The sequence below is a fragment of the Amblyomma americanum genome, chromosome 2 (assembly GCF_052857255.1).
Source record: "Amblyomma americanum isolate KBUSLIRL-KWMA chromosome 2, ASM5285725v1, whole genome shotgun sequence".
In the NCBI taxonomy this organism is placed as follows: domain Eukaryota; kingdom Metazoa; phylum Arthropoda; class Arachnida; order Ixodida; family Ixodidae; genus Amblyomma; species Amblyomma americanum.
In genome coordinates, this window is record NC_135498.1 from 56,481,880 (window position 1) to 56,507,289 (window position 25,410).

General features: G+C 46.1%; 1 protein-coding gene across 18 annotated transcripts in view; it reads right to left on the reverse strand.

Moving 5' to 3' along the window:
* The window catches only part of LOC144121293 (anoctamin-7-like), a 92,498-nt gene that overhangs the window by 21,667 nt on the left and 45,421 nt on the right, over positions 1-25,410 (reverse strand). For 6 of the 18 annotated variants that reach the window (XR_013312588.1, XR_013312589.1, XR_013312592.1 and 3 more), the window contains 4 exons: positions 5,330-5,438; positions 4,133-4,242; positions 2,941-3,048; positions 1,617-1,753 (listed from right to left, as the gene is read on the reverse strand). Coding sequence is in view for 13 of the 18 variants with exons in the window: in XM_077654426.1 (XP_077510552.1) it covers positions 1,617-1,753; positions 2,941-3,048; positions 4,133-4,242; positions 5,330-5,438 (464 nt within the window). In the remaining 5 variants the exon portion in view is untranslated. Of the gene's footprint in view, positions 1-1,014; positions 1,063-1,616; positions 1,754-2,940; positions 3,049-4,132; positions 4,243-5,329; positions 5,501-9,304; positions 9,502-25,410 lie in introns of those variants that run through there. The other 12 variants (XR_013312591.1, XM_077654423.1, XM_077654424.1 and 9 more) reach the window with 7 other exon arrangements.

The following is a 25,410-nucleotide window of genomic DNA, read 5'->3' on the forward strand; positions in this document are numbered from 1 at the left end:
TGCGCACCAAAAAAAAAAAAATGTTTTGTTTCTGAAAACGCACTGCAGTAGCGATACCTGTATTTCATTTCTAAATTTTTCCTAGCTCATAAAAGCTCCGTTTTCAGTGAAACTAGTCTTTATTATTAGAACGCAGTAACCTTTAATGAAGGTCTTCAGTGAAGAGCAGTGATTTTAGCTAGCACATGAAAACCGCAGACATGCATTATCTGTTCCGCAGTGTATATAGCCGACAGTCCTTGAAACGACGGTGGCTGAGTGGTTATGGTGCTCGGCTGCTGGCCAGAAAGACGCGGGTTCGATCCCGGCCGCGGCGGCAGAATTTCGATGGAGGCGAAATTCTAGAGGTCCGTGTGCTGTGCGATGTCAGTGCACGTTAAAGAACCCCAGGTGGTCGAAATTTCCGGAGCCCTTCACTACGGCGTCTCTCATAGCCTGAGTCGCTTTGGGACGTTAACCCCCCCCCCCCCCCCCCCATAAACCATAAACCAGTCCTTGAAACGAACAAAATAATTGAGGAATGTTGTCAGTATTTTTTGTTAATGAAGCAAAGTAAGTAAATAATACTTTCAATAAGCAATAATTTGATAGAGAGTAGAAAAAAAAAAAGACACTCGACTGGTTGGATCCGAACGCGCGGTGCAACCTCGGCATGTTCCATGTGGTACTCTGTACCAATTCAGCTATACACTAGCGGCTATTTTCCCTTCCACTCCCGGAGGTATTTATACTCGTGAAGTGCAGGCAAGCTTTAACATCGTTCACCTGCGTCGCACCCAACCAAAGCGGTGAACGTGTTATGTCCCTCAACTGCCACGTGGAATGCATCCGAATGTGCAAAGCAGGAACTTTGTTAACTTTCGCATGAGGACATATAGAACTAGAAACTCGCTGTGCAGTGTTGTGGGTGGAGAGGTTCCATGTTTGATGTTTAGAGGGAGAACAGCTCTAGCAGGAGAAAGAGCGAAGCAGAAAACAAATTAGTAGGGATGCAAGATAGGCTAGTTGGCTTACGCTAGTGCTTTTCTTCGTCCTTTGCCCTCCTTCGCGCTGTCCGTATTCCTCCAAGAATAACAGAAAAAATTTTAAAACACAAGCAATGGTGACTACATTTGATACTACAACACTTTTCGCGTTGGTGCAAGCAGATTGCAAAGCTTGACGGGGTGGCGAATGTCCCGAAGACAATAAATGTCCAATGATTTTCTGCTGCGAAGAGGACATCGAGCAGCTTAATATGCTTATAAGCGATAGTGCAGTTTAAGAGTCTCTATTCTGAACTGATTGTGTATTCTTTCGATTATGTACACAGGCCATACCAGTCCAATGTGTTAAACTGTCTCAAAATGGACCATAGGTAGTATTTCGTTAAATGGCTTCTCCCTACGACCCTACTACCATTCGCCTGTAACGCACTACTACAAACGGACAAAAATAAAGCACTGACATTAACTCAAAAGAAATTAAAAATGCAGGTCATTTTTTTTGTATTGTCGTTCGCGTCTCTCCGGCATTGAAGCAGCGGTAATGATCAGAGGCGCCTAACAGGAGCACTCTTATATGGTTTAAGCGGAAACCTGCACGTCTTAAACTACAGAAAAGACTTGCTGGCGTACCTGTCGAGTTTGGACCGCTTGAAGGTGCATGTGTAGTAGTCCAGCGGCTTGTTGGGCACCTCGGCCTCCATGATGTTTGGGATGCGCAAAGCCGCCAGCACTCCCGCCGACCAGTTAACGCTGGGGTTGGGGTGCGCCTGCAGCGATCGTATAAGAGCATGCTTCGATACACGTTTAACATGCACCACATTTAATCATGAGCACAAAGAAATGTGCAGTCTGTCAAAGGGAAATGAACAGAAAAGTATTTCTCCCAGCATTACTTCTGCGCTAATAGTCATTTGTATCATTGGTCGCGGCTGAATTGAAGTACAGCGTTGGAGCTGAATGCACACTGAATAAATAAATGTAGTCATTAAAAAAACGACAAACAAAAACTATTTGCTGAAATTTCGCTCTCATGATTGCAGAGGCGAAGTATATTTGCTTTTTTCACTTGTGTTACCCGGTTTTCCTTTTCCTCTGGGTTTGGCTAATTGGTTGCGAGGTTGTCAAGACTGCAATGCTCAGACTATCGCTTTTGTCAATCTTTTGCAGTGGCCAGCATAAACACTTTCACTGTTTAAATCTTGAATGAGCACGCGTGCGTTTTGTACAGTGCTGCGCATGCGCTGTAGATGCCTGTATGAAATCCACCAATCAAAACGCTGCTGGCCCAGCCCGGTGGAAATATGACTGCGCCCAGAAAGGCAAATGTAAAAGGTCTATAAGGAAAGGCGCTGCCTTGAAACCTACCCACATGCGCAATCGATAAATCAAAATCAGGCCGTCTTATTGCACCCAAACTTGAAGGATAGCGATTGTCACGCCATCTGCGACATAGTCTTGAATTTCTCACAGCTGTTCAAACTGTGGCAGCACCAGTAGTTCACTGCACAGAACATAGGTGACGCCTTCATCTGCTAACCTCCAGGGACGTGCCCGGACTTTAACTCGAGGTTTTGAGACTGAAAGTAAATAAAGAACTTTGATAAAAGCTGTCTCGTGCCGTTTGATAGGCTTTAAACGTCTTCTATAACGAAAGTGCAGGATGCAGAAGCTTAAAGACAAAGATGCAAGCTGCCTGCTTTATCAAGCTACTTCGTCTACGCGCTCATAATCGGATCAGCGAAGCTGGTCTTTTGGAGTCGGCGCTGTGCTCTGCATGCCTCGCGTGTAGATTACGTTGAGTACTTTATGCATGCCCCGATAGATCAGCGGCACCTTTGATGAACGAAGCAGCTGCTGGCGCCGTTGCTGTTGTTGCAGACGCTGTTTGTCTGCATGCGCGCAGAGTCGAGCGTGAACTATAGAAGCCGGCGGCGAGGAACAGTGGCTCGTATACCTGAAGCGGGGCGCGGAGGCATAGCTCCTCGGCATACCGCAGCAGCACGGGCCACGGCACCGACAGCTTGATGAAGTGGGTAGACTTGCTTTCGCCCTCCACCAGCTCCTGCGAGTGTCAAGCGGCCAACCAATCAGCGTCCACCACATTGCGAGCATAGCTAGTTTACGGGGTTTAACGTCCCAAAAGCGACCCAGGCTATGAGGTACACCGTAGTGGAGGGCTACGGATAATTTCGACTACCTGGGGTTCTTTAACGTGAACTGACATCGCACAGTACACGGCCCTCTAGAATTTCGCCTCCAAATAGTTTCATGCTATTACTGACCACTGCCGGGACAAAAACTGGGCTGTCACCAACTGTAGGCAAGCACCCTATATTGTAGAACCGGTTCCATTATGAGGGAAGACGAGGTTGTCAACTTGTCGATTCTTATGATGCAGCGAGTCGGCGATGCAATTGCGTGCATTTAAGCCGCAAGATATTTAACTACTTCTTGGAAAGTGTCGTGTTTGGTCCCATGTATTTTTTTCTCGTAATTTCGTCGATACACGTACCAGTAAGCTCTACAGAAAGGAAACACTACAGTAATAGATGAATGCATAGCAAATCGCGCAAAAATGTTAGAATAAAACAGAAAACTTACCCAAGACAACAGCAGAGGAATAGTAGTGAGGAAAAATTCAATAACACAAAAGTGTAGGCGCATAGAAGTTCAAAACCACAATCTGCGTTACAGCAGGGCCCCGCCGCGGTGGCTCAGTGGTTAGGGCGCTCGACTACTGATCCGGAGTTCCCGGGTTCGAACCCGACCGCGGCGGCTGCGTTTTTATGGAGGAAAAACGCTAAGGCGCCCGTGTGCTGTGCGATGTCAGTGCACGTTAAAGATCGCCAGGTGGTCGAAATTATTCCGGAGCCCTCCACTACGGCACCTTCTTCTTCCTTTCCTCTTTCACTCCCTCCCTCATTTACCCTTCCCTTACGGCGCGGTTCAGGTGTCCAACGATATATGAGACAGATACTGCGCCATTTCCTTTCCCCCCAAAAACCAATTATATTACAGCAGGCAATACTGTAAGCACTGCTACGTAAAGAAAGCGGCTCCTCGACATTGAGTATCCCGGCTCGACGGCGGCTTCACTTTGTGGCGCGTATCGACCTGTGCAGATATGCCTAAACGTTGGCACCTACCTCCTCCATGTCCAGTCCGGCCTGCCGCAGGTTGGCCATGAATGTGGACCGCCACTCATCGTGCTTTCCCAGCCGCGCTCCTTCGCTGTCCTCGTACACCAGCACGTAGTCTGCGTGCACGGAAAGTGGGGAACACCGTCGACACCTCCCTTCCACCAACAACGCGTACTTGCCGTAACTGTCACGCGACGCGTGGGAGAGATGATTAACGGTGGCGTGTCAGCTGGCTTGGATTAGTTTATTCTGCTCTAATTGCGGACGCAATTGCCGCGCTAACGTGCTTGAAGGAGGGCCGAAATATCCGGTACTCAGGCATTAGTGCGAAGGAGTGGGATGATGTATGGCCGTTGTCGATTGTCGTCAGGGCGATATATGCTTAGTGGCATTGCGTGTTCGCGTTGTGCATGCGTGGCGAAAAAAAAAATAAGAGAAAACAGTGGAGAAGAGGAGATGGCACGATGGCGAAAAGAATGGTTCGGAACGAACAGAAAAAAAAAAGAATCATATGTGGTGGGAGAATGCGCACACCTGTCGATAGGCATGCGCGATCCTTGAACCCGGTAGCCACAAAAACAGGACCGACATTGACAAAGCACGAATTAATCATATGTGAGAAAAGGTTCGGGTTTCTAACCTCTGTTTCTTACCATACGTTGGCGCTTTCATGGGAAAGGCAAGAAACAAAATTATTCGGAATAATAAAGCACAGGAAGCCCCGGTAAATACGAACATAAGCTAAAACAACCAAAGAGCGATTGAAGACGTGCTGTGTTTGCTGTACGAAGTGAACGTAATAAACTTGTCACACAGAGACTGTAATGTACGACAAGCAGCCTTCTGGCCCGAGCGGGCTTGCGCGCATTTAATTTCATTTTTGAGCTCGAATTCCCTCGGCATTTTTTTTTTCTGTCCAGAAACAAACACAAGGGCAAGAACAAAAAGCTATTCAAAGCTACTTGACGAGTGCCCATGCCCCGGTTTTAGCACCGGGCTCATGTGTACAATAAATGCGAATGCACTTGCGAGGGTAAACAGAATAAGCGCATTTAAAAGGCATGACTTCCTGCATCATTAAAATGTAGGCAGTTTGAAGCAGTGCGAAATGATGCATTGAGACACATTTAAATGATGCCGCATACATGTGAAAACATGAAAATGTAAGCACAAAGGGGTTAGCGCAACTAGAGACGCGCTCACCTATGCGGCGCTTGCCGTCTCGGAAGAATAGCGGCGCCTGGTTCGGGACGGGCCCCATCACGAGCCCATGGTCGCTGGCCTGCGACTCCAGCTCGTCGTCGGCGGTGTTCTGCGCACGAGGTCGGCCTCCGCTCAGCCTCTGCTTTTCAAACACGCCAAGCTGAAACGCCACTGCAGCCAGCCAGGGGGACCGCGCGTCAGCCGCCACCACGCACCGGCACACTTGTCGGCCCCGTGTGGCGCATACGCGACACGCACACTTTTCACCGCTTGCGTAATGCTATAGCACAGTGCCTTTTGCACACCATCGAAGAAACATCATACTGCTACAAAGTTAACCATGAACAGCCTCCAACTAGCCCAGCTTTGTATCATGTTAATTATGCCGCTAATGCGAAGCTTTCCAGCGAGCGAGTAACGTCCAAAGCTTGGGATGGCGTTGTACATACAAGCTCGGCCATATTTATGCAGAGTGTTGCATGATAATTTACACTATATTTTTGTGGTTAATATGCTCGCTGCGTTGTGCTCAAGTTTTCAAAGGCGGCCGGATTCGGCCTTATTCCTTGTCTAAGATAATAATAATAATAATAATAATAATAATAATAATAATAATAATAATAATAATAATAATAATAATAATAATAATAATAATAATAATAATAATAATAATAATAATAATAATAATAATAATAATAATAATAATTGGTTTTGGGGGAAAGGAAATGGCGCAGTATCTATCTCATATATCGTTGGACACCTGAACCGCGCCGTAAGGGAAGGGATAAACGAGGGAGTGAAAGAAGAAAGGAAGAAGGAGGTGCCGTATAGTGGAGGGCTCCGGAATAATTTCGACCACCTAGGGATCTTTAACGTGCACTGACATCGCACAGCACACGGGCGCCTTAGCGTGTTTCCTCCATAAAAACGCAGCCGCCGCGGTCGGGTTCGAACTTGTCGAAGATTACATATGCTAGATATAATCATTTTATGTCATTAGAACTAAGTAATGACTCTGATGCGACCTTGAGACAAAATAACTTGACACTGAAGATGCAAAGCAGTTTGTAAGCAAACCCAATGCGTGATGTGGTGGTGCCCGTAAACTGGTCAACAATATCAGCCATTGAAACGATGGTGTCGACCAATTGGGATCGAAGTGGTCTTACATGTAAAAAAATCGGAACACCGGTCTGCGAGCTTTAAGGAAGCTCGCTGAGATGTCTATGCGCATGCTTATGTCTTTGGCAGGCCTCAGCGTCGGTCGCTCGTGATTATTGCAAAAAGTGTGATAAGACACTTTCCTAGAACGTAGACAATGTTCAACAGTGAGGTTTAGTGTACTCGCGAGGTTTTCCCGCAATCATGTCATCGATCATATGGTTATAAGAACACCTTCAGGATGCGTAAAAAAATAAATCTATGCAAAACTGAATGAACAAACTTTTCGCTTTCACTTGCGAAAGGAACATTTATATATAACGTCGGACTAGCTGCGATAACAGGAGTGTGCACAGATAGACATGTAATTGTATTGTATAAGAAGTCGAAGGCAACATTGATACATGTAAGTAGCAGGAATGCCGGTAGAGGAAAAATAAAGATGCAAACAAAACAACAGGTCGTCTACTTAAGCTGAGTTGCTTGCTTGTGTTTTGAGCTGAGCGTCTTGTTTTTAAGCATTCTATCCAGGCTAATAAGCTTTGATCGTCATTTAGGTCAATTTCTCCCAAATCAACTTCGTGGCAGATAGGAGATCTTTTTTTTTATTACTGATCAAAAGTGCTTGCTTTCTCTAAATTGCTAATAAAGCACTTCAGTGCGGCTGCTTAGGCAACCTCTGAATGATGGCATGACACCCTTACCACGTGGGCATGTTAAGGGGAATGGTAAGAGCAGCTAAAACGGTCCTCTGGCGCCATCGAAGTATCGCCGAAGTTTTCATGCTACACTCAAACCGCAAATAATTACGCAAGCAATCGATTTGTGCGAACTAACACTGCGCAATTTCAGTCTTGGGGCCAGATATTTAATGACATCGTGACGCACAACATACTCTTAGCCACTCCTGTAACGAGGCGCAATTGAGATAAACGTATAGTTTCTGTAAATGCAAGCCATCAACATTTACACTTGTATTAAATTTGTAGTCAGTCTGCTTTTGATGATCTTGTCATACAGGTCAGTATGCACAGGCACTGAAACCTAGACGTGACGCCAATCTATCTCGCGAATCCTGCAATAGCGCCTGTAATTAGTACATGTATAAACGCTGTTGTTGAGCCTTGGTAAAATATGTAAGCTTTGTAAACGCTGTCAATCACGCATGCGTTTCCTGGACCTTTCCGCGAGAAAGCACATTACCGACAAAAATTTGCTTATCATCAGGCGTACTAAACAAGGAACTCTTTAGCTGCTGTTTCTGCGTTATGCACACAGTGGCGGGTTATAGCCGCTGCTTATGCATGAATGTTGTTTTCAACCACTAAAAGCACACTGTTTTACCATAAATGGCGCACTTTTGTTTAGGTCGGTAGACAAAGGCACAGAATTACATAAGAAAGAAGAGCTGATGTGACAGGAAAGAATACGATATACGTCACCAGCTCAGAATGCCATTTGCAGTGAAGTCCAGTCGTTCTCGACCTTTGAATAGCTCGCCCTTTAGTTCCAGTGTAATAGCAACTACGAAAACTCGCTACTGTTCTGTGCTCAGCTGTTACGTGCTGTACACTGCGAAAGCCCAGTATTATTTCATGGTGTTGTTCTTAACTTTTATTTGCACCAAACATATAGCACTGTGCATTCTTTAAAATAGAAAAATCGGCATGGTGTTCGACCTCCACCAAAATTCCTTATTCGTACTGCCTGCGACTGACAAGACATCATGGATTATATAGTCATGAAAGAACTAAGTAACGAGCGGTGCAGTTATGTTTCCACTGATATAGAGAAACGGCATTTTAAACACAAATTAAGCAAACAACCTGAGTAAGCGCTCAGAGCTGGTCTCTGTATATATGGAAGCAATGCCTTTTCGAAGCAATGGGACGTGATCTGATCTAGACAACGCTCGGGTCTAGACTGGCTGCTACATTACGGCAGACTCTTCATATATATCTCCAGTAGGCGATACAGGAGCATAAGATAAAATGATACGACGTCTTCATCAGCCAACGATGACATAAACAGAATGTAAATGTTGCGAAAACAGCTTGAGAAACTCTACGCAGCAGTACGATTCCTTGTTTAGGGAACTCGTCAAAACGCATATTCCGAGGTTACCCAGCAGGTCACGTTGGCCACCCAGTGCAGGAATATCCTGGCAATGTCTGGATTGTTCTAAATACCTTGCTACTAGGTTATCTGCACAAACAATTCGAAAAAGTTAAAGCTAGCGCCTTAGTTATGCATTTTGAGCGGCAGTGCTGAAATGGGAATTTATTCCAAGACTCTTGGTCATGAATTGTAATTGTGAAGCAGCTGTGCAATATTTTAAGGTACTCGTAGAGAAACATTGAAGGTGATGATCCATTCTTATGAATCGTAGCAAAATATTTCTTTAAGCATTTTTCCATTTAATGCCATTGAAAACCAATGGTGAACGTTTTTGACTACAGCAAGAACGTCAATAACAAAAAAAATGCAAGCCAACCATGGAGAGATCTGCCGATGTATTAATTGTTATAGAGGGATCTTACTACATATGAAAAAAATTGCGTTAAAAAAAGCAACCTTTCAAAAATGCGCTTGTCGATAATTCTTGACGTAAAGCCTAGGCCAGTGGTCAGCAGGTGATATTACGCAAGAGCGGAATATAATTGGAGTCCGCAGTGAGCCTGACTTCCCGGAAGTTTTTTTTTTATTAAAATTACATCTCATGCGCGAACTAGTCAGCTGATGAGCCCTCTTATTGGAATATTACAAGGACATTCTTCACGAAGGAAGTACGAGGTGCGTCACATCAGAACATACCGTCCAGACTCCGCTGCGATGCCGGTATTTTGTGAGAAACGCCGAGGTCCAATAACCCTTCGGAAACTGAGGGTTGCTGCTCTCCAACGGAAGTTGGTTCCGCCGTGTTACTTAGCCTGAGAAGCTCGCCGGAGCTCGCGTCAGTGGCTATCTGTGGACGAAGCATCTGGAGTTGCCGGGTGTGCGCTCGTTTCCTGCAGACAGCCCGTGTTCCTTCTCGTCATGTCTGTGCTCACTGCCGAGACAAAGGTATCGTTCGTTCCCCGCACAGAAGCGCACTTGGCCGTCAAAGCAGCCTGTCAGGATGTGCCGTTTCTTTTCCCATAACAAAGAAAAGAACATGCTGGACTGCGAACGCTGCACGGAAGTAGACTAGCCAGGGACAGTGAGAAGGTTCTACACTCATCATATGGCCACAGTGCTCTGTGCATAAAAGCCGGTCTTGGCAAAGCCAAACAGATAACGGACAGGAACAGGAAGGCGAAGGCTCAACGTGACGAAGAATATCTCTACCTCCGTAAGCTTGTCTGCCCGAAAATATGAAGGAAGCGCATGCGTGCTACTCAGCAAATAGAGCGAATAATTCGCTCGTTGTTGAAAAGTTATGTGCGTTATGTTTCAAGATGACTCAGGGTTTTCTTTTAGGCTCTTTCTTTTTTTTTTCTAGCCGCCGCGGTGGCTCAGCGGTTATGGTGCTCGGCTGCTGACCCGAAAGACGCGGGTGCGATCCTGGCCTCGGAGGTCGCATATCGATTGATGGAGGAGAAACGCTAGAGGCCCGTGTGACGTGCAATGCCAGTGCACGTTAAAGAACCCCAGGTATCGAAATTATCGGAGCCCTCCACTATGGTGTCCCTCATAGCCTGAATCACTTTGGGGCTCTAAATCCCATAAACCGAACAAAACTTCTCCTTTCCAAAGCGGTAGCGTATAAGAAGCCTCATGGAGCCAAAATGTGTCGTCGGTGATAAAATTCGCCTATTGGGTGGAGGTAAGTGACGTCACCACATTGTAGTATTGTTAGTGGCTGAAGAGAAGTGACGTCTCCAAGCGGGAGCATTCCCATTGGATGGAAGGAAGTCACGTCATCAGGCCAGAAGTGACACACTTCCGCTAAAGGCATCAACAGCTGCTAATACTATCGCAATGCTGACAATTAATGGGAATAGCTGTACCTATGGTCTTTTTCCTGATTCTATGTATGATGCGACGAAAACATTTGCACAGTGCTACTGAGGTCTCAGTAGAGTGTTGCAGATAAGGAGAGTTTCTCCTGTTTGAACTTTTCAAAATCAATATGAGTTACATTATTAAAAAGTTATGCCGGTTTTGATTCTGCAGGAATAGAACGGCGAACTGAGGAAGAAAACACGATGTTTTCATTTCGCTCACAAACGCGGAAACACCGCTCAGGTCCAAGCTGTGTGTAATGCTGCTCGCCAGTACTGCGTATCAGTATTTGTTTTACTGGTTAAGCCACGAACTCACGCGGTTTCTCAGCCAAAAGCCTTTATACAATGAAGAATGAAAGGCTAGTAATTGTATACAAATATGCTCTTTCAGAAACCGGCCAGCCTCACCTGTCACTGTAAGTGGAGTTCCATCACCAGGCACAGCGACCAGATGTCGTAATACGAGCGTATTCGAGCTCGAAACATTAAAAGCGCCATTGACTAAACTTGTGAACATTACTTTGTTATAGTTTGTTAACGTTTTCCCGCTCTTCAGAGCATCTGGTGATGCAGAAGATGTGTTAAAAATAGGGATTCGTTCGCGTCGACGAAAAGAACGGTGATAATAATAATAATAATATTAATAATAATAATAATAATAATAATAATAATAATAATAATAATAATAATAATAATAATAATAATAATAATAATAATAATAATAATAATAATAATAATAATAATAATAATAATAATAATAATAATTGGTTATTGGGGAAAGGAAATGACGCAGTATCTGTCTCGTATATCGTTGGACACCTGAACCGCGCCGTAAGGGAAGGGATAAAGGAGGGAGTGAAAGAAGAAAGGAAGAGAGAGGTGCCGTAGTGGAGGGCTCCGGAATAATTTCGGCCACCTGGGGATCTTTAACGTCCACTGACATCGCACAGCACACGGGCGCCTTAGCGTTTTTCCTCCATAAAAACGCAGCCGCCGCGGTCGGGTTCGAACCCGGGAGCTCCGGATCAGTAGTCGAGCGCCCTAACCACTGAGCCACCGCGGCGGGTTAAAAGAACGGTGGAAAGATGAACTTTCCCGCAGATGTGCCACACTTGTTCTCGGTTTCTCAGTTGTGCCGGAGCACGATCGCTGCAGCGTTCATATATCGCTGTTTCCAGCATCAAGGTAGATGTAAAGGAGCGCGTCGTTCGATAGAAAAATACTCTGTTCTGGCGCTACGTAGAAGTATTTACTACGCTTCTAAAGCAACCACTGTGAGAACAATACTTTTGAAGCCAAGCCTTCCGTTTTGAAAAAAAAAAGTGTAGTTATAAACGTGCCTGCTCCGTCCTCTTAAAAATGAAGGGCTTGTTATCCGTTCACACAACCGACTCAACAGGAAAGTCAGCCATCAAATGAAGTCAGCGGAATTCCAAGAAATCGATTCAGCGTGTTGCCCGTTTAAGTTCAGATGGTTCGAGCGTACAAGAGTACTTCTTTGAAAATTAGACTAAAGCCTTCTGTGCTTCTACAGTCGTGCCTAGTTAATATGCACACTTCGGTTTCCGGGTAAATCTGTCCATAAAGCGAGTCGTCCGTAATTACAAATCGCGAAGAAAACAAAAATTTTATTCACATAAAGCAATTTGAATGTTTGCTTCGCCGCATTGTGGTGGGCAGCGAAGTGGAAATTACAAAAAAATCTTGGAGCTCCAGGTGCATTATGCGGTGCAGTTGGAGCGCTTAGTTGTCCATGGGAGGCATTATGCCGCCTCGTTGTGTGTTGACGTATCACTTACTAGGACTGTTCACATCCCATGGAGCTCAAATAGACATGTGTACTCAGTCGATTGACGGGTGCGGAATGCGACTGTCTATGTAGCACAAGCTGCACAGCAACTTTTCTTCTCATTAATGAAATATAGTAAATGGTAAGGCACGCTGACCACGCACTTTTTAACTGTTAAGCACGAGACCACAAAAGGCCCCCACTCAAGCATTTAAAGTTTCGCACATCCTTTCGCTGGTGTCCTGCATGCATCACACAGTGAAGGACAGTCGAGATTTTCCCCCGAATTGCTGTCCATATTAGCGTGACAAAAATACAGTGGTTCTAATAGACTCTGCGAATTTTGGCCCTGACCATTTTCCGAACAGCGAGTTTACAAACACACTGCAGGCGCAAATAGATTGAGAAACCTTGGTCTGTGGAAAAAAATGGTCTATAATTCGGCTCGTCCATAGTAACTGGGCACAACTGTGATGATGATTATGGATTTTTATGGCGCAAGGGAACATATGGCCAAAGAGCGTCATGACACAAGGTATTTTCGACTTCTCAAGGTGGGGTTAAATACCCATTTTTTCAAGCATTTCACCCCAAATAAGCCGAGCAACAGACCAGGGGAAAAGCTTGTACCCATTGCATCACCGGTGGGTACCCGGCGGCACTGGGTGGGGATCGAACCCCGCACCTCCCGCATGCGAGACGGGTAATATCATTGCTCGAGTTGTTAGCATAAAGCGCTATATATATATATATATATATATATATATATATATATATATATATATATATATATATATATATATATATATATAGCAGACAAAGTAAAGGAAATGAGGGGCTCGTTTGATAAACATATTAAGGAAGCAAACAGTCACCGAAACCAAGGGGCATAGGGGAATGTTTTTAATCTTTTTTTTGTAGTGCCAATCAATCGGTTTAAAGAAAATTACTTCTAAAGCAGCAGAAAAAACAACCATGCCGCCGGTGGCATCCGAACCCACGACCTCCGAATATCGCGTCCGGTGCTCTTACCAACTGAGCTACGGCGACGGCTGTCCAATCTGCTGCTTTCGTGGGTATTTATGTTTACTGCGTAAAGCGAACCTTGAGAGTGTTCACCAGCGCCACCCTCGACCATAACGGTGGACGTAGCACGTCCTGTAATACCGCGAGTGTGACGTAGAACGTCATCGAACGGCGAGGACGGAAACTGTGCGAGAGCCCTCTTATACTACCTATGGCAAGAAGACTGCCAGAACCGAGACCCCCGTTAAGCTATTAGCAGACAAGGTAAAGGAAATGAGGGGCTCGTTTAATAAACATATTAAGGAAGCAAACAGTCACCGAAACCAAGGGGCATAGGGGAATGTTTCTAATCTTTTTTTCAATTTGTAGTGCCAATCAATCGGTTTAAAGAAAATTACTTATAAGGCAGCAGAAATAAACAATCATACCGCCGGTGGGATCCGAACCCACGACCTCCGAATATCGCCTCCGGTGCTCTTACCAACTGAGCTACGGCGAAGGCTGTCCAATCTGCTGCTTTCGTGGGTATTTATGTTTACTGGGTGTAAGCGAACCTTGAGAGTGCTCACCAGCGCCACCCTCGACCATAGCGGTGGACGTAGCACGTCCTGTAATACCGCGAGTGTGACGCAGAACGTCATCTAATGGCGAAGGCGGAAACTGTGCGAGAGCCCTCTTATGCTACCTATGGCAACAAGACTGCCAGAACCGAGACCCCCGTTAAGCTATTAGCAGACAAGGTAAAGGAAATGAGGGGCTCGTTTAATAAACATATTAAGGAAGCAAACAGTCACCGAAACCAAGGGGCATAGGGGAATGTTTTTAATCTTTTTTTTTTGTAGTGCCAATCAATCGGTTAACAGGGGTCTCGGTTCTGGCAGTCTTGTTGCCATAGGTAGTATAAGAGGGCTCTCGCACAGTTTCAGTCCTCGCCGTTAGATGACGTTCTACGTCACACTCGCGGTATTACAGGACGTGCTACGTCCACCGCTATGGTCGAGGGTGGCGCTGGTGAACACTCTCAAGGTTCGCTTACACGCAGTAAACATAAATACCCACGAAAGCAGGAGATTGGACAGCCGTCGCCGTAGCTTAGTTGGTAAGAGCACCGGACGCGATATTCGGAGGTCGTGGGTTCGGATCCCACCGGCGGCATGGTTGTTTTTTCTGCTGCTTTAGAAGTAATTTTCTTTAAACCGATTGATTGGCACTACAAAAAAAAAGATTGAAAACATTCCCCTATGCCCCTTGGTTTCGGTGACTGTTTGCTTCCTTTATATATATATATACAGCGATGATCGAGCCGATGCGTGCCTCAAACATGCACAGCTGTAGAAACGGCTGTACCTCTGCAACCGACGTCGAAAGAGGCAGAAACGGCTCTCGCAGCGTACGCAATTAGAGGCGTGTGTATCCTATATCGGGAACCCTTTCAGGCCCGCTGCTAAGGAACCCGTCCGCTCAGAGAACGCGGAACAAGCGGCGACGCCTGCGGCAGACCAGCTGCTCTCCCCCGCCTCTGTCGAAGTGGGCAACCGCGGCGCTCAGAGCAGCTGTGCGCCCTTCAGGTGCACGCGTTTTGCATAAATCTTCTTCACTTCCAGACGCCCCGATCTCCCCAGGGCATGCACGGTTGCCAGTTCACACGCACCGAACTTTGGACGCCCAAAGCACCGCCATTTGTCTATTTTGCGGGGCTCTACGTCAAGATTCTCTCGGATGAGTGACGTTGGCCATGAGAACGAAGCTGTGGCACACAAAGAGACGAAGAGATCTGCCATGCAATTCAGTTTATTTATTCCTTCCGACAACGCCGGAAAAACGCCGCGTGCGGCAAGCAGCAGCGCTGCTCGCTCTGCGGAAGTTCGAGCACACATCCACCACCGGATTTAAATAACTCTTCCCTGTTTAACTCTCCCTCTCCCAAGCAACGCCAGCGAGCCGCCTTTCCCTAAATAAAAATGTATTCATTCATTTTTCTGCCTACATTCTACTTAATTAGCACACCAGAGGAGTAACAGCTATAGCAATACTTGCTTGCAGCAAAAGGAAAAAAAAAACAAAAAATCTCGCAGGCTAACCACGCTATGCCTTCATTACCTACTGGAAGGAAAGCAGTAGAGTATTAATTTATGAGTTTGGCTGCTTTCCAATTTATTTTAGCTTCGTTTCTCTTGTAAGAGCTCCCATAGACGCGTGTGCATTCTTCAATGTTATCCTCTGCATCCACTACTTCCTCTTCCTCATCTTATTCTCCCAAGGTCACGTGGATGACTTGGATAACGTAAGCTCCTACATGCGCGGTTGCAGGGTACAGGGTCGCTCAATATGAACGGGAACATGCGAGCGCGTGGCAGCCGCGCTTCGCGAAGGTATATCGAAGGGCAGACGCCGAACGCCGGCGAGAGTCGGCGGCACCAGGCGTATGCGCCTTTGCGCCTATTCTCGTCGGCTCGCGGCGGCAGCGCTTCGCGAAGAGCGGTGGCGCTGCGCTGGCGTGTTCCATTTCATACTTAGCGACCCTGTACATTGTACGTAGTGGTGTGCGCAGTGTACGCCTATGAAGACGTGGGTACTATTTATTCTTATCCATGCGCTTTAATGCAATGAACTTCAATATGATGCAATATGATGATATCATGCAAAGAGGAAGGAGGGATGAGAGCGATACGGAAGTGCAAGAGGTAAGAGAGAGAGGGTGAGAGGCGACGGGTGGCTGTATCGATTTCGCCGATTCGCATGAACTTTACTACGCTTTCTTTTTCAGCTGCCGATTTAGATTCCGCGACCAAATGCAGGGCTAAATGTTTAAATCAAACCTATAGCAACTTTCACTGATTGATGAGCTAAGTCGGTAAGCTTAGCTCTGCAATTTTCCAGCTTTTTCTTCGAACAGTACAGCGAAATTGTACAGTACGGTTCTTATGTTGTTAAGCACTTCTGAAATTAAACGTTGAAACGATTCCTTGGTGGCCCAAATAGGAGTGGCCATCCATTTTCCGGCCAACAAAATGGCCTTTGCGACATCCCATGCTCACTGCCTTTTACCGTTGCTCCAAATCGAGGGTGTAATAAATAAACATTTCGTTCACGGTCAAGAATCGTCTCAGAAAGCTCTGTGGATGGCGATGAAGCATCGCCAAAATTTGCTTAAAAGTCTGCTGTCGCATGGCATTGGTCAAAAGTCAATAGTGGAGGCATTAATATAGCTCAAAACTTTTTAATGTGAATTTTTTAAATCGGTATTTTTCACCATATTTGAACTATGGTGTCTACAGTACCAACAACTTCTTGCGATCGTTGATAATGAAGCAATGAATACTTTAGTCGTTGTCCGGAACGGTGACTATAACTGGGCGTCCAAAGCAGAACTCAGCTTGAGTCCACGTCCGCTCACGTTTCAATTTGTTCCTACCTGCAAAAGGTGCTTCCGGAGCACTCTTCATCGAAAGCTAATGAGCGTCAATGCCATTTTACCGGCCTAAATTTGTCATTGGGGACGGTCAGCAGCTGTATTGCAGTTCCGCCCGCTCCGCCATTCATGCTGAGGCATCTAGCCTCAGTAACAATATTTGCAAATGGAAAATTAAGCAACCATTGTGATCGCGCCCCGTCTATTGAATGCAGCCCCCAAGGAAAGTTTAGTTTAGTTTAGTTTATGGGGGTTAAACGTCCTGAAGCGACTCAGGCTATGAGAGGCGCCGTAGTGAAGGGCTCCGGTAATTTCGACCACCTGGGGTTTTTTAACGTGCACTGACATCGCACAGTACACGGGCCTCTAGCATTTCGCCTCCACCCAAAATGCATGCGGCCGCCGCGGCCGGGATCGAACCCGCGTCTTTCGGGCCAGCAGCCGAGCACCATAACCACTCAGCCACCGCGGCGGCCCCAGAGAAAGTACTTCGTTAAACGGTTGTATAAGGGACGCGTGGATTTAAGATGAGCGTTAGCGCTAGTGTGCATAGGGAGAGTATTAGGAGGTAAAGGGAAATGATGATAAATACTCGAGAAACAAACACACGCACGCGTGAGCACGCACGCTCGGAGAGAGAGAGAGATAGAGAGAGAGAGTTTCTTCTATTGCATTCCCAGGTAGTGCGCAAAATGTATAACCGGTGCGCTTGTATTCGACTACATCGGAGGTTTGATTGAAAAACGTTATCAATCATACGTCCTTTACGTCCAGTATGCTCAGTGCATCAGTGCGGTCGCATGGCTCCGCCTCGGAGGAATGCATGCCCCTTTCATCGCCATCGATCGCCTACTGGTGGACGATCAAATACTGCGAAAACCCGCGCGACTCGTAAAGACTGGCTGGGATTTAGAGTTCCGTAGCCAAGTCTCCGTGCCTTTGCTTTATACGGAGGCGCGTGTTATAATTTTTATTTTCTTTTCCCTTTTTCCTGCCCCTTCATTTGCAGCGCGGCGACGCTCTTGTCTAGCGAAAGACGGCGGCTGCTAGCGTGCCGCGCTAGCGCCGTGGCCGGGCTTGCATTCAGGCGAAGCTGTTGGGTGTGCACGGCTGCCGCGGGGGCCTTTGTCACCGCAGCTGCGCGCATCGACGCGGCCCGGCGCAGGCTCGTTGCGGCGAAGCGACACGGCCAAACGCGCCTTGTTTACACGTCCGAGCGCGCGCAAGACGTCGACGGTATACGGGGAACGCGCGCCGGCTGCGGCCCCGCGCGTCGACGAAGACGAGCCGAGGCCTGCATGGCGGAGCTCCGCAGTTTGCGCTTGCAATTAAACGCCGCAGCGAGATGAGATGAATGGCGCGTTTATTTGCTGGAGGCACAAAGTGCTCTGGATGCGCTGTGCTCCACCTGCGCTATCGCGCTTCGTTTGTTTTGACGCTGAAAAAAAAAAAAGCGTGCGGGCAGGCAGCAAATTTTTTACGGAAGAGATAAAGAGAGAGAAAACGAAGGCTAGACTACCGCTTTGATTAGTTTCTAGTTTGCTTTCTCTAAATTTCGAGCAGTGACCAAAGGTTCCCTTACAAAATTTTTAAGAGAGTCTATGTACTGTCCATAGACTTCTGCCTATAAAGTCTATAGACTCTCTACAGAGAACCTCTAGAGAACAGTCTATAGGCAATACAATTCCTATGACAGTCTACAGATAATCTATAGATTTATGGCCATACACTTTTAGTAGACTTTCGTCTATAGAAAGTCTATACAGTGTAACAGAAGATAAAAAACAGCGCTAATTTTGACACAAACCACACAGAAAGACCAGACAGGACGGGCGCTGGTCTTTCTGTGTGGTTTGTGTCAAAATTAGCGCTGTTTTTTATCTTTTGTTACACAATGTTACTTACACCAACAAGCCCAGCAAGAGGTACTGTAAAGTCTATACGCTATGAATAGACAAAAATATCTATAGGAAGGCAATAAAATCTATAAGAAGCTATAGACTGTCTATGGACCATTTTTGTAAGGGTTATGGTGTTGCTAGAGTAGCCACTGCCAGCCACTGAACCAGCTGTGCACCGAACTCGACGGAGATAGGGAACAACAAAATACGAGAAACTACGGTAAGGGACTGTCAAACCAGGACGGAAAGAGAATGGTCCCGGCTCAACAGTACGGTTATAGACAAATATTAAAGTACAAACACGCTGTGGTGAGTCGACTCCTCCATGTATAGCGCAATCTCAGACGCGTCATAGCACAGGCAGGAGACCGAGTGGCGCAAGTGAACTTAGACACATAGAGATGCCCTTTTCATGTAATTCTCACCAAGCTAGAAGGAAGAGATGAATTCTCGCCGTAACTACGCCGTGAAAGCAAGATTTGACCACGCGTGGGCGTTGCACTTGTAATCAGAGTATGTTGGTAACAGCGAAAATGTTAAAGCGGCGGCCGTTGTTATTCACGAAGACATTTGACGCCAACAGCAATGTGCGGAAAGCTAAAGTTTAAAACACTAAAAGCCTAACGCGTGATTTCCTGGCCAATGCGCTCTGTGTCGATGCACAGTAACCTTAGGAGGCGAACGCAGTTTAATATATTGACGGTCTTGTAAAATAGAAAGGTAACTCTTTATTAAACAGCGCAGATTTTTTTCCGGCGTGTTTAAAAGAGTTGACAGGGTACTCAGGATCAGGAGAGGCAACCAGGGAAGTATCCCAAGATCCGGTGGGAAAGCAATATAATAAGATAAGAAAAATGAACTTTGTAAAAGCGGACGGTCTTAAAATTTGGAGGTCAAACATTTCGGATGATGAACCGAACATGTTCTTAAAAGGACACTGAAGGCCAATGGAAGTTGGTTTGTATCGATAGGTTACGGCGTTCTAACGACAAAGAAACCATTCTCACCAAAAAAAGGAACTTTTATAAGATAGAAAAGAGTAAAAAAAAACGTAATACAGGTGCCGTCATCGCCGGACGATTTCGAAAACAAACCGCGTGCGTCGACATTGAATTTTTCGCGCGGATCCCAGACGCTATGCTATGTATGCATTGCATTCACTTCAAAACGGTGGTAACCAATCTTACTCGGTGTGGGCGTCACGAGCTTGAATCGAGTGGATGAAAATTTTATAAATTAAATTTTCTCATCAATATATGTTTGTTGTTTTTTGCTGCCAGACAAACGTTAGTGTACCCAGCAAAAGCTTGAGCATCAGTTTCTACTGATCACTATAATTGGACAGTGCTGTCCATAGTGTGCCCTTAAGATTATCAAGCAGGGTCAACGTCCTGCTAAGTGCATCAGTGCAAAAAGTTCGAAGAGCCCAGCTGCTTAGAAGGCCAGGACAAGGAACCTAATGTATGCTATACAGTGTCAGTGGCATTTGACCGAGCGTACCCACTTTAACCTATGAGCAAATTGCCTAATCTGCATGCGCTGGACATTCGAATTAAATGCGCTGCACTGGTCCCCCGAAGCTACGGATGGAAGAGCAGGAAAAAATGGACTCGCCAACCAACTTGCAGAGAGCGAAGCGCTGCGACGCTGTCGCTGCCAACTTCTTGAGCCTCCTTTTCTCCGCCACGAGACCAGAGGAAACAGGCCGTCGTTGCGGCTATGCGCAGTGACCTCGTTATATACAACCAATTACCGACGGAGCACAAGGGCAGAAACGATCGCTTCGGCGCTTCCTGCGTTCGTATCAGCTTTCCTGGAACATTTCGTAAAGCTCGGCTTGTTTGCAACTCGCTCTGAATCCCGCGAGGGACGGATGCAAGTAGGGCGTTCGAAAGCACCGACACGGGTTCTTCACCCTGCAGAGCGAAATGCGCATGCGGAGGTTGTTGCACCATTGCGATAGCTGTGCTTGCTTCAGCCCGAAATGTCCGGACGTTTTCTCTCGACGTCTCCTTTCGGTAAAGGATCAATTCCGCCGCGCTTCGCCGGAGCTCGCGATGATTTTAACCTATTTTAAGTAAGTGCACTGAAATGTCCCGCCATGCCTTTAATACTGCCCCTTCACACCATCTTCAGTGTTTGAAATACGCTCCAAGTTGACTTCGTTGTGCACTGCGATTACAACCGGCTGAAATCGTCGCGTCGTCGCCATCACTACCACAGCCATCATCATCATCATCATCGTCATCATCCAAATGACGTTCAGTGCAGACCCGCCGCTGTGGCTCGATGCGTTTCGTTCTTGGCTCCTGAGTTGAAGCTAGGGAGATTGTATCCCTCCTTCGATTAAGAATATTGATGGAGGCGAAATTCAAACACTCGCGCGTGCTGTTCGGTATCTGCTCATGTTAAAGGACACCAGGTTGGATAAATTGATCCGGAGCCTTCCACTACGGCGTCCCTCATAGCCGATGTGCGGCTTCGGGACGTTACACCTCACACACCGCATACCACCACCATGTCCCCCACAGGAAACAGGCATCTCCTGTACCCTCTAATTATCCCTGCAAGTGACAGCGGTGCATGAGCATCCTACCCCAGCTTACTTTCTAACTTCATCGCTCCGCCTAAATTTTGATGGAGATCACATACAAGTCCCGTAAGCACTGTGCGCTATCCCGTGCGAGAGCTAAGGCTTTATACAGTCCGCTGTTTTATTACGGTCGTGTCCATAGGAGAGGATCACCTACAAATATGACCGGCGCGGCAACTGCACGAATGAATAGAAAACTCGCTATATCCGCGAGAAATGCGTGAAATATGCTTTTCGTATGAGGGTCGCTCACGCTTTAAAGAATAAGTAAAGGTTACAAAAAAATACATGTCACGAAAGAGCAACAGTACGGTGGACTTGCAACAAGCGCTTGTCACTTTTTGCGCTTCTTTCCAGCAGCTGAGCATCATTAACTATTTTGGACGTTCTGTCGATACAAAGACATGTTCGTTTTACGTTGTTAGCACTTTTCATTGGAGTCCAAAAGCCTTGTTCGGTCGATGACCGCAAAGACAGCGACCAACGACCCATATGTCTCACGCGTCATTTTATATATGGAACTAAAACGTGACGTCAACACAGTGAATCCTATTTGCGACTGAGGTTATTGCAGTGAAGACGAAGCTTTACACCTGTGATTTTGACATCACTCACAGTCACTCATAGCTCTGCGCACAGTCCGGAAAGCTTAAGTTGTATGCGGCACAGCTTTTCGAATACGCATAACGAACACCGCGGCACCCGTCCGCGTCTAGACAGCCAGCGGCAAGCCTTTGGCGAGGGCGCAGCTGGCCACACTTTCTCCTTTCCACTCTTTAAACTGCCCCTTTCCCCCTACAGAATGAAGCCACATATGCAACGAGCGGCGAAGTTCGCGGAAGCTTCGCTGAAACAAACACAAGCACGTTTGTGTATGCTCTGATTCATACTCGCGGCATAAATATGTCCCCTCGATATTACCTTCTTAACATATTGTATGACGCGGTGAGGACGATCAACAAATCGGCATGTGTGTAATTCCTGTGAGATGGAACTCTTAGTTCTATGCAGCAAATAGCGAACGTTGAGCCTTTTGCTTTTCTTTTTGAATGCGTGCGTGCATTCGCACTTAGCGAAACGATGCACATTACCCTGCGAAGTATCGTACGCTGTGAAGCATGACAGGTTATATAACTGTAATTCATATATATTACATATGACACCATGTAATATACCTTTCTATACGTTTCAAGGAGCCCGATGAATATCTACCTGCCTTCTAACTTACTGTCACTGCAAAATGGTATTCGAGGTGCGTTGCAATCTCTGGTCTACCATACACGCCCTCTCCTTTCACAGCCTCAATTGCTAGCCACTTTTCGTGCTTGCGCTGAGTGCGTCGTCTCGATAGATGAACGGGAGAAGCATAAAAGCAACGATTCCAACAAAAATAAAAACAAGTCGCAGTGACGTCAAAAGGACATGGTGAACTTCTTACTGAGCACACGGATGGAGCAGATTACACGTGTGCAGTGTAGCATCTTATGTGTGACGAACCCCTCGTTTCCTCTCTCTCCGATGCTTTTGGCGGAGCATCTGATCACAGCCGCTTTTTTTATTTGCTTGTTTGTTGGTTTCCTCAAAGGTCTTAATCTTTAAGGAAACATATAATGCTGTGACAGTTCAAGAGGGGGAGGGCGTTTCGTGGCAAACAGAGATAATAAAAATTGCAATCAATTGCTTTTCGATGGTCCGCTTAAGTAGTGGGCCGATGAAGGCGGAAACTCTGTTGGGCGGAAGATTTCAGTTTCGTGCTGTTCGCTGGAAAAATGACTGCCGAAATTTAAAACTAGCAGTAGGAGCTTGTGGGTGATTTACTACATTATAGGGGACCGGAGCTGGCGATGCGGAAAGCTCTTTTTATGTACGGCTGTCAGAAGGCAAATAATGCAAAAGAAAGTTATGAAAAAGGTTAAGACGTGTGATCCTACGGTGGGAGGCTAGAGCGGGCAAGATTTTTTTTATTATTATTAAGCTTTTAGCGCTATCACGCAGGAAAAGTGCACGTTGAGGGTCACAAGAATGATTTTTTTTTGCGGGAATTATGCTTACTTGGGTGAAAAAGAAAAAGACAGATGTTAGGAAGTTAGCAATATGCGAGTGTAAAATATACTTCATTATTTCACGAGAGGGGCTTGTTTTGGAAATAGGGTGTTAGTTACTCGGCGTTTTCGTGAAGACTATGATGACATTGTCCACCCTCCAGTCATGTGGAATTGAGTCGGTGTCGAGTGAATCGTCGAAGATTAGTGATAAAAAGTCAAAGGATGGTTACGAGTGTGTAACGCGAATGTTTGAGCGTTAGCTGCGGTGTGACAGCAAAGAAAAAAAGCCTGGCAAATGGCCGTTGGACGCTTCTAGCCAACCTTGCCTGGCGGTGGGTTTCGAACCAGCCACTTCCCGCAGCCGAGAAGAACACCTTCTACCCTCTCTCCTTATTCTCTCTCTCCCACTTGAACCATCTTTCACCGATAAAAAGGAGAGGGTTTTCCCATCTCTCTACTCTTCCACCTATCAATCGAGGCAGGTGGCGCTGCGAGCCCCGATAATGGCGCGAAAGTGAGGAACGAGCTTATAGATAAGAGCTAACGGTCTAAAACAGGCTGCACAGATGTTAAGTTTTTGCCAGCAATTTGGAACTGATACTGTGCAGCACGGTGTATAATAAGTTATGTACTCCGACCGTGCCGATGAAATTAAATTAGATTTTTTTTCATGAGCGGGGCACAAAGGTGGATCGAAAAAACTCAAGTGAGTCATTAGCAAGCACAACAGTAAAGGCTGTGTTACTAAATCTTCAACATCAGTCACATGAATCTAAAGCTGAGAGCTATGAAAAAATCAAATCTCATTCCACTGATTATGATTATAGGTTTTCCGAATCGCTTTTGGGTTAAGTTGCAGCATAGGTGGTAAAGCGGTAGAAAAAAAAAACGCCTTTAGCTTGATCGGTTAACCTTTCGTATTCTTTCGAAACTGCGTAATACTTCTTTCATGTGGAGGAAGAGTTAGATCGTTTGGCTGATCGAAACGGGAGTTTCTTCATATTACATAAACGTCTGAGGGATACATTAAACCATGTTGATGTTATTGTGCGTTGTGGGGTTTAACGTCCCGAAGCGATACATGAGCTGTGAGGGGCGCCGTAGTGGAGGGCTCCGTATTAATTTATACCACTTGGGGTTCTTAAACGAGCGCTGATATAGCACAGCACACGGGCACCTCTTGCGTTCCGCCTCTACCGAAGCACGGCTGCCGCGACCGGCATCGAATCCGCGACCTTAATAGCTGGACACCAAACCTACTGAGCCACCGTGGCGGGTGGTGGTGGTGTCATTCTGTTTGCCTAATGGTGGTATACAAACACGTATAACCAGATGCATCTTTGCTTTGAAAGGCAACAAATACGACTCGAGAAAATTTATTGGAAAAGAAAGCGGCGAAAGTCTCGAAGTATTCTGTTATTTCTCAGTTCATGCTGGCATAGTCCTATTTACCACGTAGCGTAAGTGTTCTTCGATTTTGCTTGTTTGTTTAGGACGTTGCAGTGAAACATAGTATGTACTGCCAAATGATTGCTGAAACCACGCAACAGGGTTATAGGAGTGAAGTTTTCAATATGAGTTAATACAAGATTTAAAATGTTCGAGTGATCAGTAATGCGTCTGTGACCAGTGACAAGTTGCGTTAGGCAAATGTTATACAAGTGTTTAGGAATTCTCTAGCCGAGCTGCTTTCAGATAATGAAGAGGCAGGATCGGAACAATCTATAGTGGGAAATGCCACTCATCAAACAGAAGGCAAAGGCTGTGTGGACGCATGTTTGTTAACACATTTAAGACATCATGAAGTAAATGCGTGAAAGAACTGTCAGCGCTAGGCGGCCGATAGAAAATGCCATTGAGGATGTGCGGATGTGTATCAATGCAGCGAAGCCATATCTTTTCCAGTTATGAAGAGAGGCTGACACGAGAACAACGGAGATCTTCGTTTGTGGCGATTAGTACACCTCCATCGCGCCAGTATTCGCATTTGTCCTTCTGTAATTCTGAGAGGAACGGGAGAACCTCGGTATCATGAATTGACACGTTAAGCCATGTTTCAGCTAGTAGCGAGATATCGCATGAAGATGAGCCTATACGACTGCACAACGGATCGCACTTGGGGACAATATTTCGAATGTTAGCGAGCGGAAATGGTGATGTGTGACGTG